Source organism: Notolepis coatsorum, assembly GCF_963971535.1.
Source record: "Notolepis coatsorum genome assembly, chromosome: 17".
Lineage (NCBI taxonomy): Eukaryota > Metazoa > Chordata > Actinopteri > Aulopiformes > Paralepididae > Notolepis > Notolepis coatsorum.
The window spans coordinates 62986465-63008364 of NC_140181.1; the positions used below are offsets into that span (position 1 = coordinate 62986465).

Below are 21900 nucleotides of genomic sequence, written 5' to 3' on the forward strand. Positions count from 1 at the left end.
GTATTATAGTTCAACCAGGGCGAGGCTCTAGTTTTCTTCTTTTTCGTTTTTAATGGGGCGACAGAATTTAATATAGGTGACATTGCATCATTGAGATTTTCTACCATTTCATTTAGAGAGCGGTCATGATTGTGTGGTTCATGTAGTCTGATAAGATCAATGAACTTTGATTCAGCCTTGTCGTTTAGGAGCCTCTTTTTAACTATGATTTCTTTTTTTGTTTTAGTAAGGGTTATGAGTATCAAAAAATATACAGTGATGGTCGGAGAGAGGTAATTCAGTTATTGAGATATTTGTTATGCTTAGCCCAGTTGTTGTTATAACTAAGTCTAGTGTATTCCCAAGCCTGTGAGTTGCATTTGTTATATGCTGTATTAGGTCAAAGCTATCGAGGAGATTTTTTAGTTCTATAGTTTTGGAGTCTGTTTTCTTATTAAAATGGATGTTCAAGTCTCCATTTAGGATCACCTTATCATATCCGGTAACACAGTGAGATCAGTTCAGAGAGCTCCTGTATAAATATTGGTGAGTGTCTAGGCGGGCGGTATATTGTGACAATAATAGTTGATTCTGTTTTGAGCTCAATGGCAAGATATTCCATCGACATGAACTCGCCTAGTTCTGTGATTCTAAACAAGAGTTTTGAGGAGAAGATTGCTGCAACTCCTCCGCCCCTTTTATTTTTTCTGGGTATTTGAAAAAAGTTATAGTCTGGTGGACAAGCTTCTATCATTATTGATGTAGCTGTGTCATTATTTAGCCATGTCTCTACTAGGCAGATGCAATCTAAGTTATTTTCTTTAATCAGATAATTTACTAAGAATGTTTTATTATTCAGTGATCTGACATTTAGGAGGGCTAATTTTATTTGTTGGACTTCTTTAGAGGAGGTCTTCTTTGGCTTGACCTTGATGGCCCTGAGGTTAATAGCAGGTAAACGCATTGATGGCGTATATTTTTCACCATGCCATTGGCTGGTTATGATTACCGGTATGTTTTGAGAGATGGCATGGCAATTGTGCTATACTGCACCGTACTGACTGTACTGTGCTTTCGGGGACATTTGATCAGACGAGATGGCCTTGTGCTGCTGCTGCACCTCGTGGTGAGATTTTCCTTCTTGATCATCTCTCATGCTGGTATGAGTTTGATATTCTTGGAGGCCATTAAGGCATGACGCATGTTTGCTGCTAGAAGCCTTGAACCTAAGCGATTTGGGAAGAAGCCATTTCTTTGAAAACGTTCTGGGTTATTCCAGAAAACATTGAAGTTGTCAATGAATTTCAGGCCGTGTACAAGACATGCAGACCCTAACCATGAATACAAATTTAGGAGTCGACTAAAGGCTTCTTGTCCTCTGCGAAAGCATGCAATTGGTCCACTGATGGACACATCAGTGTCTATGTACACAGACTGATGTTTGTCTAGTGTGTTCATTAAACGTGTGAAATCGTCTTTCAAAGTCTCTGTGCCAGTCTTATTTCGCAGGATGTCAAACGATCCAGAGTGAATGACAATTTTTGTTATGCCCGGTCTGATCAGTGTTGGAAGTATTTCGGCCAGCTCTTTCACAGATGTATTGTCTAGACAGATATTTTCTGTGTTTGCCATCTCCACATACCTTGTTGTGGAATCTCCAATCAGTATGCAGTCCGTTTTCTGTGTGAGGTTAGCATTTTTCTTTCCAACAGTTTTGGGGCCGTTTGTTTTTGGGCTAGGCCTAGTCTGCCGGTTCTTACCAGTCCTGTGGCCTTGGTGAAGCCTCGTTGGCCTTCTCAATAGCCGGCATGTTAACGCTGGTCCCGTACCTTCGGCGTTGGCTACCGCAACGTTCTCCTCGGCGCATGGTAGTTTCTTCGCCGTTAGCCGTTAGCTCGGTCTGGGTCGTGTTTGCTAGCCGTGTCGCTCGTGGCTCTGTTTTCCTCGTCGTTAGCATGTGCTCCGATGTGCCGGCTGACGGCTGTTAGCTTCGCTAGCATTAGCGTGAGCTCCGGCATGCAAGCCGTTTGCTTCGCTAGTGTTAGCGTGAGCTCTGGTATTCCTGCTATTAGCGTCGTTAGCGTGAGCTCCGTTCCGCTCGCTGTTTGCTTCGCTAGCGTCGTTAGCCACGCTTCTATGTCTCTTTGCTTTTGGTGTTGATATGCGTGTTTCCGAGAGTAGTTTGAAACTATTTCCTGGCGGTACCGGGGGCGAGGTAATAGTCGTGTTCCTGGTTCGTTTATTTCTCCTTTTATCCTTGACGGTGGTCCACTGCTTTGGTCTAGCTCCTTGCTTGTGCCAGGGACCGTCTTTTGGGTGGTGCAGTACTGTAGCTAGTCTAGGCCAGGTCTCAATCATGGTATCGTTGGCTATATTTGTAGTAGCTTCAAAAATAGAGTCAATGAGTCGCTCATCCTGTTGGATTTGGTGCAGGATAGTAACTCGAGCCTCCAGCTCTATAATCCTCTTACTCATCCTCATGCAGCTAGTACATTCTGTGGGAGAGCCGAGTCCTGGCATCTTCCCTTATTAATTGTCTTTTTAGGTTAAGCTAAACTGAAGCTAAGCTAGGTACTTAGCTGGTGATGGTGGGTCTTGTTTTCTTTCAGCCGGGGTCTTTATGAAGTATTCTCGCCTTTCATAAATATCTTCACCTTCAGCAGTGCCCGATATAGTCCTTTGTGTGTAGCTGATAAGACGGAGATTTCTTCATCTCACTGGTCCTCCCACGGAGAGATCTCGCTACTCTCCTTTCGGCGAAGTACTGCGGTCATAAATCTAAATAAATAAATTCACAGTTCTGGAGAAGTACCATAGGAACTGGGAGTTAACATACAGAGTATTTAGAGTTGAAGGGGCTATAATAAATCATTATGGTAGCGATAGGTAGAAAAACACGGAGCGACAGTGAAAAGCAGCTTGCATAGCAGAAGCAGGAAGTAGTATATAGTATATGTGTGCGCACGCATGCTCGTGCCGTGCGCTGATAATCGCTGCTCTTATTTCCTCATGGCTTTTACAGTCAAAACAGCCATATCACATATAAGCTTATATATCCGTGAAAACGAGTCTGATTATCCTAACACTGATAACATAGATTCCTTACCTGAGGTCAGATGGTATCCAAATGGTTTATTCCAATTTCCGATCGCCATTCGGAAAAAATCGATAAATGTATTGATCCATCGTGTGTACATTATAACCCATATTCGCCGTGGCTCAGAGGCTCCATAATGAACTCTGGTAGACCCCGGCTGCATCAGTGAGAAGTAAAATGTGGAGTCAGAAATCCGTTCTCCCATTCACTTTCATTGAGTCCATTCCAAAAGGGTGATTTACCATCTGGGAGACGATAGGGGGCGCTTTTTTCACATCTGAGCGCCGGCGGTCCCTGGATCTCCAACGGTAGGCTCGCGTGATGCAATATGATTTCAGATCGCTAATAAAAAAAAAAAAAAAATAAAACCTGAGAATACTCGTGACCGTGGCATTCAACGGTCGGGGCGTAAACCCGAGAAAAGCTGCGAGTGGCATACAAAGTGTTAAAGGCCAACCACGGACATGTCCGTGGCAAGGTTGTTTTGGCTTTTATTCCATTTTAATATCCTACTCAATATCACCGAGCGGCACTGACGATTTACCCCACTCTTGGAATTCTGAAAAGTGCATTACCGGTCAGATCCTCGTAAGGGCGCTGTCTCGATAATGCAGTGTTCCCTGTGGCAGAACGGTGCCTTCTTTTTTTTGACTTTCAATGGAGTTTCCAGTTAGCTGGATTCTATATGTGTAGCCTGTAGCTTGGAATACCTTTTGCGACGCCGAATTCACTATGCAGTAAAGGAATATATCATCAGCCAATGGACATATCGATCTACCAGATGGCGATCGATAACTGGGAAATAATTTTGGGGATCCAACCGGCCCACGGTAAGATCTTTTTCACGTAAATTACACGCTGATCAGGCCTTGCTTTGATAGCCAACCAGCCGATCAGCAAATGTGGCTACTGAGGCTAACGCGGTTATTGGTAATCAATAATCAGAAACGACGTCCCCCCCCCCCCTTTCATGCATTCATGGTGGACCATGAATACCGACAATATGCATTTAGGCATTACATCACGCGCAGGAGTGGGTTGTGAAAATTAGACCATGATTTTCACAACCCACGACTACAAGTGGTGTAATGCTTTTATACAACTGGCACATTCATCCAACCTTATTGCTATACAATAAACACACATTAATTGAAGATTTATTGAAAAAACCATCCGCCAGAAAAAGTAGTTCCCAAAAAAAAAAGAGAAGTTGCCTCCATGTGGAAGCAGCTCGGAAGTGCATCCAACTGTTCTCAGTAGGACATCCAACCAACTAACACATCCAACTGTCTCTCAACTAGGCATCCAACAAACTAACACATCCAACTGTCTCAACTAAGACATCCAACTGTCTCTCAACTAGGCATCCAACAAACTAACACATCCAACTTTTCTTTAGTTTTTAACCTACTTTCTATAGAACTTCATTCTTAGATGCTTCTATAGAAAGTAGGTAAAACAAATTAAAAAAAAGTTCTCTTTGCCCTATAGGGGGATTTTTTATTTTTTTTTGCAAACCTACTTTCTATAGAAGCAGCTGCAGGGAGGTGCGCTGTTTTAAGTGAGCGTGGGTTATTGAATTGATTGATTGATTGCTAATTTTATTACTGTCCACCTTGTTTCCAACTGGTTAAGTGTAGGCCCTCTTTCGAATTTGGTTAAGGTTAGAGTTTGGAATCAGGGCTGGTGGTCTATCGCCCTGCTCTAAAGACAAACTCTAACCTTAACCAACTTCGAAAGAGGGCCTAAACTTAACCAGTTGGAAACAAGGCGGACAGTAATACAATTTGCAATTAATCAATCAATCAATTGACGCGATTTTTATTTTGTTCCACAATGACTCATGACCCATCAATTACATCATCCAACATTGTTTAAGCAACTAAGACATTTGCCGTGACAGAATCGTTTTCCATTTAGTCGTTATGACGCTATCAACATATCCATTCGTAAAGATTATTGTCCGCCATCTTGTTTTTTTCTAAAGAGTCGCAGGGCGGAGTGATAGTAATTCGGTTGTGGGCGGGTCCTGGGACCAAGAGCGTGGGATTATGAAAAATAACTATGTGTAAATTGACTGTTTCAGCCAATCAGAATCGAGAAATTTGCATGCCGTTGTATAATTTGCATTTTAGCTCTAGTTTCTGTAGGGCCAAAACGCTGTTCGATTTAATGTTATTAGCTTAGCGCCCTGTATCTCGCCTTCCAGGAAATATACTAGCCCAAATCCCATATAACGCTTATATTCACGAGGCTATAAAATGCGAACGTATTGATGAAATAATTATTTCTTTAAGCCATTTTGAAGGGACGGTTTATGGTCTCAATTGACAATGAGAATGGACAGATAGCAATACTATAAAGTATAGATTTAGCTCTACAAACAGCCCCATGCACAATGAATATGTGTTATGATAAGGTGGCCGTGTACAGTGGGTCCGTCTATTACCCGTGGCCGTCAATGTGTTAAAGGTACTATAGATAACATATTTATGTAGTAGTGATCATTTATAAAAAAAAAATAATAATAATAATACATCCACAGAGCTTTTAGAAAGGTGTGGAATAAAAGTATAGCTTTTACCCCAAAAAACATATTGATTAATGATTTATCATTTGTTGTCCCCTCCCTACTTCCCATTCCCCCATGTGGAAGGAAGGTACCCGATTGGAAAAATTACATGCTGGTGCTCTAGTGTGACATCTAGTGACTGAATGCTATCCATAGCACCTTTAATATCTACTGCAGGGATCGGCAATAGGCGGCCCGCGGGCCGACATTGGCCCGCCAGCAATAATTTCTGGCCCGTCAGATTATTTTGAGAATGATATTTATTTCACGCGCGGGAAATATTCACACGGGACGCCAGGGTGTCTTTTATTGTGAAGCTGTATCTATCTACCGGTAGTCATCAAAAGCATGTCTGTCACTATAGCCAATTGAAATGCTAGAAATGGTCACGTGGACTGGGAGAACCAATGGAATAGTCCCACCGGGCCGCGTGTATATTTCCCTAATGCACTTTCACTTCCGCATTCGAGATGGAGCGAGTAACAAAATGTGTTAAAAAAACAAAACAAACATCTTTGGATAGCGGGGAAATATAACGCTTCTTTTAATAAACAGGAGCCATACTTAAAATACGGGTTTATCGCAACAGGTCAGTGATTCTTGCGTGCCGAGCCGACGTCCTCTCTGCATAATATGTGGCGACAACAACAACAACAACAACAACAACAACCAGCAATGACGACAACTGTGTTCAAGTTGGCAGATAAAGTAGCTGCATTCAACGCCAATCTGGAATTGGAGGGCGGCGAGTGGATATGTGACATAGGGATGCCCCGATCGATCGGCCACTGATCGTTATCAGCCGATAATCAGTATAAATATGCGATCGGTGATCGGTGATAATGCTTTATTTTCGCCGATCGTCAAAACCGATCTCAAGTCGCTCGTCTCGCTGAGTTCTGTCTCAGACACCGGGAGCTGTGCGGCGTCTGCTCCTCCCTCCAGCCCCTCCCGCGCGCATGTAAACACGGGTCTAGTAGTCTAGTCTAGTGGGACAGGAGCCGGGAGGACGGCGTCTCCCTTAGCTAACGTTAGCTACCGTTACAAAATGACCCAGTCAACCATTCACTTCCAGTCCAATACATGATGAGGCATTGTCTAACCGAACGGTATGTAGCCGGCCAGCTACCGATAGCTCCTGACATCAACAAACGCTCCAGCAAACTCTAGTAGAGACATGTACGATACCTCAGCTAGCTCATGTTAGCTGACGCCAGCTCACTGTTCAAAACGAAATGTCCCACTGAACTAAATAGTTCACAGAGGCGCTGTATCAACGTTTTATAACCGGCCAGCAGTAGCCACAGATAGCTCCTGATATCAATGTTTTATAAGACTCATTCGATGCGTATTCGAGCTGAGGGCATGTTGTTGAATATGATCAATAGGTCCAGCTGCACCTGCGGAGAATCCTGGTCGTAGCTGCAGGCTACTCGAGTATAGGGTCTAGCTGCAGCTCCGGAGAATCCTGGCCGTAGCTGGAGGCTACTAGAGTACACACAGACAATGGAGCTTGTTGCGTGGTGGCGATGTCTCGCAGATAATACAAGTACAAGTCTAATTATATAATATATATATTTTATAAAAAAATATATATATATATATAAAAAAGATTTTAATTTCTTTTTTAATCAAAAACTATCGGTATCGGCCGATATGGCTCACGATGATCGGTGATCGGTATCGGTGGCAAAAAACGTGATCGGGGCATCCCTAATGTGACATGTTTCAAACATTAGCAGGGATTTTGGAGGACTTAACAACAAACAAGGTATGGCGAGTCGTGTTTTCATGCATTCTGTCTTCTGATCTGTTCATCACGCGCCACGGTGATATGCAACAGCTGATCTGCTGTTCATGAATGAATGAATGAATGAAAACTTTATTTAACAGATTGCAGAATGGGTACAATACAGTACGGCGCAATACACACAATTGTTAAGGGGATGCAGACCAGAGAAAACATTTGTCTTTTTTCACTATATTAAATTAGCTATTGTTTTTGATCCTGGCCCGCCAAGCAATGGCTTGGGGAAAATCTGGCCTGTGGCCAAACCTAATTGCCGACCCCTGATCTACTGGTTAATGGTTATACCCTCTCATGTGGCTTGAAAACAAAGTACTGGCAAACAGGTGCATTTGAATTCCTCCTTGACACTAAATCACAGACATAAATGGTGGTTTGAGTCAAGGTGCCGCTGGCTGAAGGAGGAGAGTGTATCAGAGTTGTACTGGCTTGCAGTTTAAAAAATAAAAATAGAGATCTCAATTCAAATTGTGAAAGTAAAAGTGATCCACGGTGCTGGGTCGTCGAGGTGCCATTTCTTCACTATAAAAAGTGATTCTTTCTCAGATTTCAGGTTCTTTAAAATGTGCTATAGATAGAATATTTATGTAGACTAATCCTAAAAAATAAAACATCCACATAAGGTGCAGAATAAAAGTATTGCTTTTCCCCAAAATAGATTATCGATTTAAAAATGGATTGTTTGTTATATTTTTAAATGTGGGCGGGTCCAAAATGTATATTGTTATTTAAATGTTCTGTGCATGTATCCCCTCTCTACTTCCCCATTTCCCCCACGTGGAATGCACCTGATCGGATAAACGTGCTGCTAGTTGAGACATGCTGACATATTGGTGCTCTAGTAGTGCAACATCTAGTGGCTGAATGTTATCTATAGCACCTTTAACACTTTGATCGCCGGGGTTAAATTCTTAATTTACCATCCCTCGCCAGCCCTATTTAACATGGAGAAGTTCCCCTTCTTTGCAGGGCTATAATTTTAAATTGTATTGCTAAATTGACATTACTATGGCCCATTCAACGTCCTATATCTATTGTTCAGGGTGTAGCAACGTTATACTTTTTCATTCACATATTCATACTAAAATACGGTCTAAAGCAGGGGTAGGCAACCCTAGGAACGCGTGCCTGCATAGCCACGCGGGGGCATTTGCATAGGCACAGGGGGCAGCAGTATATATAAAAAAAAAAAAAAAAAAAAAAAAAAAAATTTTTTTTTGCTTTGAAATATTATAGTGAAATATTTTGCACTGTTGTCGCATTTATCTTGTTGAAATCCTCCCACAGGTTCTTTTTACTACCACATATTTAATTGAGACCCTTTATTTGTTTATTATTTCAATTTAGCTGGAAATACATTGCTACATCATTCAGTAACATTTGCAGAGCCTTATAACAAAAACATTATTACGGTCACCATTGTGACCAGTGGGATTAATCAACAAATTTTATTATTTATTTTTCTATTTCATTGAACATTGCACATGTTAAAAGCAATTTTTTTTACTCAAAATGTGAGTATTACCAAGTCAACTTGTGTTCTTAACAACGACAATAAACATAGTTTTATTAGGTTGAAATAATGTGGTTGTGTACTTATTTTTCTGTTAACTTATTATGGATTGAAAACTGAAAAGCTTAATACGCAGTAACTGAACTCAATATTTTTAAGTTCTGGTAACTTATTATTATTATTACAGTGTAGTCTTGCGATCAATCAAAACTTATTTACACGATATACCTCACATTCACCCTCCATTCACATCCTGGTATTCTCCTGGTGTTCTCCATTAAGCCTGTAGGTGGAGCTATGACAGCACACGTACAGTACACAAACCGATGGTGTGTGATGTGTCCAAAAATGAATGGGCAAATGTGAGTGAAATGGTCGCACTGTATGCAGCTGTTTGTCTGCATTGCATTCCCCCCCCCCCCCCGCCCCAACTCAGATTTAGGGTTGATACAACCATCATAATAATAGTTAATAATAACAATAACAATGTAAAAATGATCATTAAAAATACCTGATTATGAGAAAAAAAAATTACGATGCATGGAATATTGTTGAGGCACACTAGTTACGACTATATTTCAAACAGGCACTCCATGTCAAAAAGGTTGCTGACCCCTGGTCTAAAGTATAAGTATGTTTTTATCGTTTTCTACAGCTTTCTCCAGAACTTGATTTATAGCCCCAAATGCATTATATTGATGATGAAATACAGTTTGATAGGAATCTGTGCGAGATAAAAAATGTCAACTGGACGTGCTTCTAGGAGTTACTAAGTATGATCTGATGTTGACCGGATGGGCGGGGGGTCGTTTATAATTCCGTGGGCAACGTTATATCATTCATCTAGTGTGGGTGATATGATCATTAGAGCAGTTAGTAAAGAACACGTTTGTAACTGAGGGGTTACAAAACCCTGACTGTATTAAAGATTGTGATAGATTAAACCACTACTAAATATTATTATTACTTGCCAGACAGTACAGTTAAATATGGCAGACACTCTATAGACGGCACGGTGACAAAGAGATAACGTTTACAGTATTTTATTATCAATATCAAATATACAACTGAGAATTAGTACGTTGCTCTTTTATGGCGAATGATAGTAGAATGTCAGAGTATCAAAGTCAGTGGGAATGAATAATTCCTAGGCTAATAATACTAGACCGGAACGCTGCATGGAGTGAGATGGCGATATAGGGGCAAACGAGGGTATAGCTGGAGACTGGTGATTTCCCCCACGGAGTGGTAAGCTCCAGAGGAATTGAAGAATAGGCGGATACTCCTGCTGGTCACTGAAGAAAGGGGGTCTCATACGGATCCAGTCCTTGTAATCCAAGTGCTCGATAGCAGGGTAATAGCTCTTAATACAATGCCCGACGGCAGTGATGATAGCTAGCTAGCTTCGTCCTCGAAGCTAGCCCGATGCAGATCTTCAGGTGTAGTTAAATCCAAACGACAATGGTATTAATGATGCTCTTCTCCACGGTACTACTTTTGCACAATTCACTATAATCCACCAACAATGGTTCTACAATATCAAGGTCGTATCTAAGGAGCTACTAGTTATCCGTAACTATACACCGCGGGTAGGTTCCACTGCTCACATGTCCAATAGTTCTGCTGCTAGGTTCACCTCGTGTTCCGATACTAATTACGTTAAGTCCACACACACTTGCTAAGGTTCACACTAGTTACTGGGTTCACTTCGCACTTCACTTCACGAACTCTAAGGACGAACTGCACACTACGTTAGATTAGGTTCACACTACTGCGCCTTCCACAATATATACTTAAGAGTGATTTCTAGGGCGCAACCGAATCTCTTGTCCGGAATCAATGCGCCGGCCAAGGGCATGTCTCAACTTGTCCGGACTCGTCTTTGAACTTGTCTGGGGGGCGCGACTGTTGGCGCCGTCAATGCCAAGGGCGTTGTCCAATGAGGAAAGCGAATAATGCTATGATTCAAACGGAGGCTTAAAGGTATATAGCTTATATATATAAATAATATACAAGTTATATAAAATAATAAAACGTATATTCTCAGTGTTAATCTGGCCCTTCAGAACAACGTTGAAAAATAATGCTGGATCTTACCGTATCTTCCTCGCGCCGTTGGCGCTCTTGAACCGTTGGAGAGTTGAGAGGGGCTCACCAGTACATATAATGTCGATCACAGATTTTTGAAATATTGATATCAAAGACGCTGTCCAGCGTCTTCGGCAGAATAAGCATGGCGGGGAAAGACGCTGCCCAGCGTCTTCGGCGATTAAAGTGTTAATGTCATGTCTATACTCTTCACAAAATACAGTGTGAAATTCTTTGGCCATGGTTCCTTGACCGATCATGCAGCAGCAACATCAATGAAATAAGATAAAATATAAGAACAAGATAGAAAATACAAGCAAGTACACAATACAAGCAAAACAAAGTAGTATAAAGTAACAGCAGGAGACAATGCAGTAGCTCTTGATTGATTGAAAATTTTAATTAACAGATTGCAGAATGGGTACAGTCCAGTACAGCTCAATACACACAATTGTTAAGGGGATGCAGACCAGAGAAAGACTTTCGTCTTGTTTACATCAGGGTCCCCCATTTTCAATTCATAATGACATTTATGATATGTGATGAATCTGTCCACACGTTACTCGTTCATATCTCAGCCCGTGCTGAGATATGCCCATTCCGCGGTCTGTTAATAAAGTTTTCAATCAGACAGATGTATGGAAAGGCTTTTATTATAACATTCGTTGTAGTAAAATCATTATGCCTCATTTAGTCATCCTGTGGAGCACTGGTCTCCTACTCGACGGCCGCGGGGAGCTAACGTTAGTAGCTTTGTTGTTGTTCAGCACACAGGACATTCAGGAAGTCAAAAACTAATATAGCGCTTGCCGATTGGTGCTAAGAACAGCAGGGCGGGTGCAAGCGCTGTGACGTAATTGGCAGACTCGACTGTCAATCAAAATTATTATGTTTCCGTCAGAATGAATGAATGAAAACTTTATTAAAAGGTTGCAGAACCTTTGCAGATTGGGTACAATACAGTACAGGAGGATGAAGACCAGAAAAAGACTTTCGGCTTTTTTACAAAAGGGTCCTCCATTTTCAATTCATCAAAACATTTAGAGACATACATATATACAGTAGTTTCATAAAAATGCTAAAATGCTATTGATTGATTGATTTAAAACTTTATTAACATATTGCAGAATGGGTACAGTACAGCTCAATACATACAATTGTTAACACTATGGGTGCCGGCCAGAAATCCTGAAAATGACTGTGGATTGCCAGCGCTATTTGTCTATGGAGAAATTCCCCTTCTTTGCAGGGCTATAACTTTTTAAATTCTATTGCTACATTGCCATTATTAGGGCCCATTCAAAGTCCTATATGTATTGTTCATTGTGTAGCAACGTTAAACTTTTTCATTCACATATTCATAGTAAAGTATGGTCTAATGTATAAGTATGTTTTCATCTCTTTCTGCAGCTTTCTCCAGAACGTGATATATAGCCCCAAATGCATTATATTGATGATGAAATACAGTTTGATGGCAATCGGGGCGATATAAAAAATTTCAATTGGACGTACTTCTAGAATGATCTACGTATGATCTGATGATGACCGGATGGGCGGGGGATCGTTTATAATTCCGTGGGCAGCGTTATATCATTCATCTAGTGTGGGTGATATGTTCATCATAACAGTTTATATGGAATACGATCAAAAATAACGCTGAATCTTACCGTATCCTCCTCGCGCCGTTGGGCGATGAGCGTGGAACAGTCATTTACCTATTATGGTATGTAGAAATATCGGGTCCATTTCCAGCTTGTATAATAGTATATATGTCCAAATCATGTTGTTTATCGAGTTATTGGCAATCGATCGCTATGTATTGTGTCGAGATCGAGTCCCGGGAGCCAAACAGAGTGCCCGGAAGTAATATGGCCGACCAGCACAACCTCCATAGCACTTCCTGTTTGGCGATTGCGCCGATCGGCCACCAGATGGCGCTCCTGAACCGCCAGAGAGCTCAGTGGGTCCTCCTGGTGAATCTCAGGCCAGCGGAGGGGAAATATGAATCCGATCGCAGATTTTTGAAATATTGATATAAGGACGCTGTACAGCGTCCTCCGGCAACTTGAGCATGGCCGGGAATAACGCTGTAAAGGGTCCCCCATTTTCAATTCATCATATTTCATATCTAAATCATATAATATCTCATTGCTAAATATATGCAATATATAATCTAATAATCTAAATCTAATATATAATATAAAAATGCTAAATGCATGGGTATTTTATTTTGTCTTTAATGTTAGCTTGCAAACTCAAATACTGTCTTGGTAAGCCTCATAATAAATTGTTTGGGGTAAAAAAAGAAAAACATCGTGATGTGTATCGTGTATCGCCGAAAGGTCAGAAAATATTGTGATATCATATTTAGGCCATATCGCCCAGCCCTAGTTGGACATGATTTGTGGAACTCCCTCTGGTGTTGTGGTCGTGGTATTCACCGACCTTTGGGAAGCATTTCAACATGTACATGGGTACCTTAGTGGTCACGTAGTGCATCTTGTAGACCAGGCCCATTGCAAGTTGCTGTACTCTGTAGTCTACTCTAAGCCATCCTGAAAATGGGCAGGGGTGTAAGGTCAAGCAGTAGTCTGACCAGTTTGTTTTGTGATGTTTGTAATCTTGTTTTTAGTGCCTTTGAGGTGCTTTGGTGCCATGAGGTGCAAGCATAGTCATAGTACCCTTGAATGAGTGCTCCTGTTAAGTCTTCAGGGTATTCTTGTTTAACAGAGAGGAGATCCGGTACAAGAATCTTGTTTGTTGATTGACTTTTTTAATTACATTGGATGCCATCTTGTCACAGGAAAGATTTGCCTCTAGGATGGAACCCAGGTATGTAAATTCATCTTTCCTTGTGACAATATTGTCAATTTGTCATCCACTGTAACAGAGAAGCCGTTGGTCTTGCTGAGTTTGTTATTTGATCCGAAGAGAATGGACTCTGTTTTACCCAGGTGTAATGATAGTTTGTTATCAGCGAGCCAGGTGCAGATTCTGCCGAGTTCCGAGCTGAGGGTTTGTTCAACCTGTAACTTGTTCTTGTCAGAGACCAGCAGGTCTCGTCACAAGTTGCAGTCACAAGCTGATGACATGTCATTTGCACTCTGAATATAGATTAGCTAAAAATGTAGTACCAAAAATAGAACGAAAACAACAACTTAGGATAAATTGACTAATCAAGAGTGTAAATGTAAAGTAGCAACAGGAGACAACGTTTAAATTTTTTACATTTACATTTAGCTGACGCTTTTATCCAAAGCGACTTACAAGTTATGTACAACAAGTCAGCAGGAAGGGTACAACTCTGAATGCTACAGACTTGAGTGCATATTCGCATATAGTAGGTAATAATGTAGGTTGTTTCTGTGTCTTGTGGAAATCCTGCTAATGTTAAGCTATTGACCATCAATGTGCAATATGTTTCACTTTCCATTATGGTTGCCATAACCGCGCAGCATAAATACACACCGTGGATTGTTTCGTTTTTCAATAGAATACGACTGTCACGATATTGAAAACGATACCTCCGGTATCATCACATTGGATACCATGCTATTCATTCGAGTGGAACATTTTACCTGTTTCTTCCAGGTGATCCCGAGCCAGTTCAAACATGCGCAGGTGCATATTGGTTATGGGGTTGAAGGACCCACAGGACAGCAGGACCACTTCGGTTTGATCCTGAGACTCCATCCCTCATACTGGACCTGAAGTCAATGCAAAAAAGTCAACTTCCTGTCTGTTGTTGCTAGGTAACTGCAGCGTGGGGGGAAACTGTCCCGCCTGGTACATTGTGTACGCTTCATTTAGTGCAGAAATGGATCGGAAAAGCGGCAAATTAAACACAATCGAGGGTAATTTTCTTCAGTGCATCACAATGCCAAAGAGCTGCTGCGTTACGTTTTGTACTAATAACAAAAACAAATAGCAAGTTTTATACCATCACGGAGGAAAAAGTGGCTGGCAGCTAACGTTAATTACATCATATCGAACCGATAGGAGCTTATTTGATTAATCTTATGTGGATGTTTGATCGGGTAGTGGCACACGTGGTACCACCACGTAAGGTTAGATAAGATAAGCTCCTATCGGTTCGATTAGATATATATGATGTAATTAACGTTATGGTAACAACCGATGAGGTACTAAAAAAATTGAGCGCCCTCCAACCTAACAAGGCCACTGGCCATGACAACATCCCCTCCAAATTCCTCAGAGACGCAGCAGCCGCCATCACCCCAGTCATCACTCACATAATAAACCTCTCTATAAAACAGGGACACGTCCCCAAGGACTTCAAAATTGCGAGAGTGACCCCTCTGCACAAAAAGGGCAGCAAATTAGACCCAGGCAACTACCGCCCTGTTTCTATTCTTACCTCCATCTCGAAAGTCATGGAGAAAATAGTCTTCGAACAGGTCGAAAAGTACCTGGCGGAAAAAAATCTAATCTACGAATTCCAATCTGGCTTCAGAACGTCCCACTCCACTGACACATGCCTCCTCTATTTGAACGACCACATCAAACAAGAGGTGGACGCGGGCAAATACTGCGGCATGGTCATGCTGGACCTACAAAAGGCCTTCGACACTGTCAATCACTCCATTCTGATTGACAAGCTAAAAGCAATTGGTTTTGATAGCTTATCAGTGAGCTGGATGCAATCCTACCTGGAGGGGAGAGAACAGATGGTAGAGGTAAACGGTACTCTATCCCCCCCCCCCTCACAGTGAGCTGTGGTGTTCCACAAGGAAGCATACTAGGACCGCTACTCTTCCTAATTTATGCAAATGACATGTCGTCAGCCTGTGACTGCAACTTGTTCCTGTTTGCGGACGACTCAGCCCTGCTGGTCTCTGACAAGAACAAGTTGCAGGTTGAAAAAACCCTCAGCTCGGAACTAGGCAAAATCTGCATATGGCTCGCTGATAACAAACTATCATTACACATGGGCAAAACAGAGTCCATTCTCTTCGGTTCAAATAACAAACTCAGCAAGACCGACGGCTTCTCAGTTGCAGTGGGTGACAATATTGTCACAAGGAAAGACGAAATTACCTACCTGGGTTCCATCCTAGAGGCAAATCTTTCCTGTGACAAAATGGCATCCAATGTAATAAAAAAAAGTCAACCAACGAACTAGATTCTTGTACCGGATCTCCTCTCTGGTAAACAAGAATACCCTGAAGACTCTGGCAGGAGCACTCATTCAAGGGTACTACGACTATGCGTGCACCTCATGGTACCAAAGCACCTCAAAGGCGCTTAAAACAAAATTACAAACATCACAAAACAAACTGGTCAGACTACTACTTGACCTTACCCCCAGAACCCACCTCACCCCTGCCCACTTTGACAACCTAGGATGGCTTAGAGTAGACGACAGAGTACAGCAACTTGCAATGGTCTACAAGATACACTATACGACTAAGGTACCCATGTACATGTCAAAATACTTCCCAAAGGTCAGTGAATACCACAACCACTACACCAGAGGAAGCTCAACAAATCATGTTAAACCCAGATTCGGCTCAAACAAGGGACTAAATACGTTTTGCAATTATGCCACATCAATGTGGAACGCCCTACCTAAAGCTGTAAAGGAATGTGAATCCCTACCCACATTCAAAACCGCTCTTAAAGAGCACCTACGGGAGGCTGCAATTCGAAACTGGCCACCGTAAATGCACAAAACCCCCACCACCTCCTAATAGACAGTCTCTTCTTCTTCTTCAATGGCAGATCGCGACCACAAAAGGCGCATACCGCCACATACTGAACAATCCATTTCAACCATGTCCTCTTCCTCCTTTTCTTGGGATTTAATGGCGCATACCGCCACCTACTGTACAACCCAGCAACTGGAGCAGATCAAGCGAGAACCCGATAAAGAAAGGAAAACAACAATAACCAAACAATTTTTTTTATTTTTTATTTAATTAAATATAATTCAATTCAAATCAAATCCTACCCCCCAAACCAATTGAAAACACAAACCCCAAAACCAAATCCCGCAACACTTTACTGCCCACCTCATCCCTCAACAATCTGCCCAACGTAAAATCTGCACCCCCCCCTCTCCCTCACCTGATCCCGCAAGATCCCCCTCTCCCTCTCATACCGAGCACAATGAAGCATCACATGTTCAACTGTTTCCAGCTGCCCACAAGCAGGACAACCCCCAGTCTCATGCCTCCCCACCCTAAATAACGAGGAATTAAGCCCAGAGTGCCCCAACCTCAATCTGGCCCACACAACCTCTCTCCTCCTATCCAGCCCCCCCACCGACGACCTGCACACAGAGGCTTGACTCACATACAGATGCCGCCCCCTCACCTCCCTATCCCTTTGCCACTCCACCGCAGTTGCGGCCCTGATGAGGGCTTTCGCCTCCCATTACCCAACGGCACAACTAGCTCCACCCCCACCATCCCAAGCGCCCGTTTCGCCAATCCATCAGCCACTTAATTTCCCCTCACCCCCATATGTGCCGGCACCCAACAAAACCTGACCCTAACACCCATCCTATCCAGCCTATAAACCGCTATATGCACTTCTGTAACCAGGTCCTCCCTACATGACACAGGGCCGGACAAACCCTCCAGGGCAGACGCAGAGTCCGAACACACGACCACCCTATCCGGCCTAACCTCTTCAACCCACTGCAAGGCCATGATTATGGCCACCATCTCTGCAGTAAAAACAGACAGGTTATCAGTCAACCTCTTGGACAACCTAACCCCAAACACTGGCACATACACGCCCGACCCCACCCGACCTGTAACCGGATCCTTGGCCCCATCCGTAAACACAGGGTGTAACTGAGGGGTACAATTCCCTGACTGTATTGATAAGTATGGTATCATTAAACCACTACCGCTTGTACTTTAACTTCTGGCCATCCAGTACATGATATAGATATGATGAACACTTTCCCACCTGATGAAACGAAGTCCACACAAATGTATAAATCGAATATTTTATATAGCAAAGGGTATATACAACGTTCACTTAATGACATTTATGATTTGAAATGCACTTGTATGGCAAATGAGTATTCGTAGGTAAATCAACATTGAATGTCCAATCTCTGGTTACGCAGGGAGTAAGTATACAACCCGGTTCTTTAGGGAACTATAGCGATGGTACTTAAATGATTATAGCTGGATACACTAAGGGGGGGGGGTCCCGCTGGTTGTAAGACAGTAGGGGGGGGTTAGAAGAGCCGCTGGCGGTATCCCATCTGGCCGACGATTTCTTGGGAGAATTCAGAGTCCTGAACACGATGCCCACAGAACCTCGGTCCGCAGATGAATACAGCTGGACCCTCTGGTGGACGGTAGCTGCCGGTCCACAACGGAGAGACGTGAGGCGACCTCACTTGGTGTAGAGCGCCGTCTCACCTGGACTCATCTCTGGGGGGTAGTTCCAACACTCAGCAGTGTTGGCCGTTATCCATGGAATAATCAAAGCACCCAAAGCATGTAGATAATCCAAGCCGTGGAAGGCTCGCCGTCGTCCGGGTAAAGTAATCCAATGTACAGGTCCACTCGTCCTGGCCCGGAGCTCCTCGGATGCAAGCACCACACATGGTCTGCCCAGCCTGGTTAAGACTCCAGATAACGTCAGGAACGATGGGGGTACTGCTCACTTTATAACTCTAACCGAACGATGCACCATACATAATAGACTATTATTAACTTAATAGAAATACGTCCAACTCGACGGTATAGTGCCAAACTATGACTATTCAACTATTAATCCACACGATATCTCAATGCCTATTCTGAGGCCAAGTAGGCCTTACTGCACCACACGTGCGTCGTGGGTGAGGCTTCGCGTCTGTTACTAGGTTGGAGGGTAAAGAACTAATGGACTAAAAGAAAGTTCTACTTTACTTGCGCCATATATATATGCGCTGTGAACAAATAGTACCATTCGTATTTCGCCAGACGTATTCCTACGCGGAACCGGGCTTGCCACGACATGTTGGGCGGCACGATTGAACTTGAACCAAGGGGCATGGCTGCTGGCGCCAGGTTCTCGTCCAATGGTAGAATGAAACTATTATGGGCTGTTTAGTAGACTAAAGGGATATTCAGTGCATATTGTACAAGGAATATACAGGGGATATCAAACGATATACAAATACTATTAAATATATATCCATAAATAAATATATATATTCGGTTTAATCTGATCCTTCACAACACAGGGAGAAACTCCCAAAACTGCCGACCCACATAATCATCCACCCACACACCAACATTACCAATCCCTGCCCCTTTCCTACTCTCCATTAGGGATGACCCCCGGACCCCGGTTTTAAACGGGAACCGGTACTATATTAGAAAATACCGGAGTATTTATAAGCTCCGACGTCATCGGTACTGCTATCGATACTCTAGAGAAATTATTATTATTATTTAAAAGTTGCCAACGATCTCTCCTTTCTCTGTCTCTGCACGAGAAGCGAGCCGCAGCGAGTCATCATTATTACACACACTCCTCGCGAGTCGCTACACATACGGGTACTCCTTAGTGTTCCTCCTTAGTGCTGTCCCGAGATGCTTCCACCTGCAGAACCCCAGATCCCCGCAGGCTGAGGATCCGCAGGCTGAGGATCCTCAGCCTGCGGGGATCTGGGGTTCTGCAGGTGGATAGTATTGGCTGTCCCCGACGCCCGTGCTGAAGCGCGCTGCACACAGACAGCTTTGCCTCTGCATGCACTCAGTCGTGATGGCGGATAGAGCGAACTGCGAAGCGTTCTAAAGTATGGATATATAATACAACGCACGTTGCCACAAGTGCAACAAAACATTTGCCAGTAAGGGTGGCAATACGAGCAATCTATCAAAACATGTTGGCAAAACAAGATATTAGTGTGCAGAAATGCGCCGTATTTGACTGCGCGCACTGTTCCATCTGCATCCACGTCCACTGCAGCCGATAAGCCAATATACGGAGTTTCCTAGGCTAATAACAAATTATTACAAATAGGCTAATAAACAAAATAATTGTTTAGCTACAAATACTACAATCTAAAAACTTTTTATAGATCGTCAAGCTGAGGCGTCAGCCACCAATGTGTCCCAGGCCAGTGAGCCCAGGGCCACTAAACATCCTCCCTCTACCTCCACCACCCAAAGTCCCTTCTCCCTAGCAGCTAGGAAGGATGACAGAGGATAGGGTGAACGAGTGTCACAGGGCTGTGACCCAGTTTGTTGTCAAAGGCCTGCACCCCTTCTCTACAGTGGAGTCCAAGGGCTTTAGGTAACAACTAATCATTCAGTGTATATCGTTTTTTTTGTATACATAGTTGTCTAACTTGTCTGTTGGTTGTTGTTGTTGTTGTTGTTGTTGTTGTTGTTGTTGTTGTTGTTGTTGTTGTTGTTGTTGTTGTTGTTGTTGTTGTTGTTGTTGTTGTTGTTGTTGTTGTTGTTGTTGTTGTTGTTGTTGTTGTTGTTGTTGTTGTTGTTATAAGTTATTATTGAAGCAGCTATTCCCACCACTCCACACAAATTTACAATAATTCAATCATTTCTAATCTTTACTGTAGGGAGATGACCAATGCTCTCAACTGCAAATATACCCCTCCCTGCAGGAATGTCCTCAGTAACACACTGATTCCTGCCTGGTATAATGTTGAAAAGGCCAATGTTATCACAGAGCTTAAAGATGTGCCAAAGTTAGCCTTTACATCGGATGGGTGGACCAGCTTAACTCAGGACCACTACTACTAAATAAAATAGAAAGTCCCAAAATAGTTAATTTATCTGACTGCTTGTATTAATTGATAAAAAAAGTAGCCATGTGCAGTAATATAGTTATATAAAAGAATAATAAAGCAATGTCGATTCTGTTCTTAATAATTTTTTTGCTAAATCAAAAAGAACCGATAAGAGTATCGATAAAGTACCGAACCGTTAAGCAGTATCGATAAGAGTAGTAGTATCGATAAAATCCTAACGATACCCATCCCTACTCTCCATCAGCCCCAAGTCCACCTCAGGTGTCAGAAAAAGCCACGGTGGGACCTGAGGCACCACTACGGTCGGCCCAAACACAATCTTATCAATACCAAACTCCCTCGCCTTCCCATTAACCGTCCACCCAAACCACAAACCTGGCTTCAAAGCATATTCCCAACATTCTCTCAGGACAGCTACGGTCAAATGACTATCCAAATGCCCTTTCAGCGTCACCCAATAGGACAACGATAATTTGTCCCTCCTTAACCCTAGCGGCAACTCCGCCACCTCAACCAGAAGTGCACACACCGGCGTAGACCTAAAAGCCCGACAACACAGCCTCAGGGCCCTCGCTTGTACGACGTCCAATCGTTTCAGTGTGGTCGGTGCCGCTGAGCTATACACCATACAGCCATAATCCAATGCCGACCTAACCAGCGCACAATATATAGCCAACATGGAGGACCTATCAGTCCCCCATTCAAACCCCGAAAGACACCTCATCACATTAATCACCCGCTTACATTTATCCACCACCTGGCCTATGTGCACACTCCACGTTAGCCTTGAGTCAAACCATAGCCCCATATACTTAAAAAACCCTACCCTTTCCACTGGCTGACCATACAAAAACAGCTCCCCATCCCCACCCACACGCCTCTTTGAAAAATGCACACATTTGGTCTTCGCCACGGAAAACCAGAGACCCCACTCCTTTGACCACTCCTCCACCACCAAGATAGCTGGACCTTCCTAATGACATGCGACAGGTTCCGCCCCCGCCTCCAGATTTCCCCATCGTCAGTGTAACTAAAGGGGTACAATTCCCTGACTGTATTGATAAGTATGGTATCATTAAACCACTACCGCTTT

The 21900-nt window shown here is 42.9% G+C and overlaps 1 protein-coding gene across 1 annotated transcript in view; it reads right to left on the reverse strand.

Moving 5' to 3' along the window:
* LOC311243731 (nicotinamide/nicotinic acid mononucleotide adenylyltransferase 1-like) overlaps window positions 1-21900 on the reverse strand; it is a 45936-nt gene that overhangs the window by 16914 nt on the left and 7122 nt on the right. The window contains exon 2 of the mRNA XM_084333070.1: window positions 14635-14763. Coding sequence (XP_084189196.1) covers window positions 14635-14749 — 115 coding nt within the window. The 5' untranslated portion in view covers window positions 14750-14763. The remainder of the gene's footprint in view (window positions 1-14634; window positions 14764-21900) is intronic.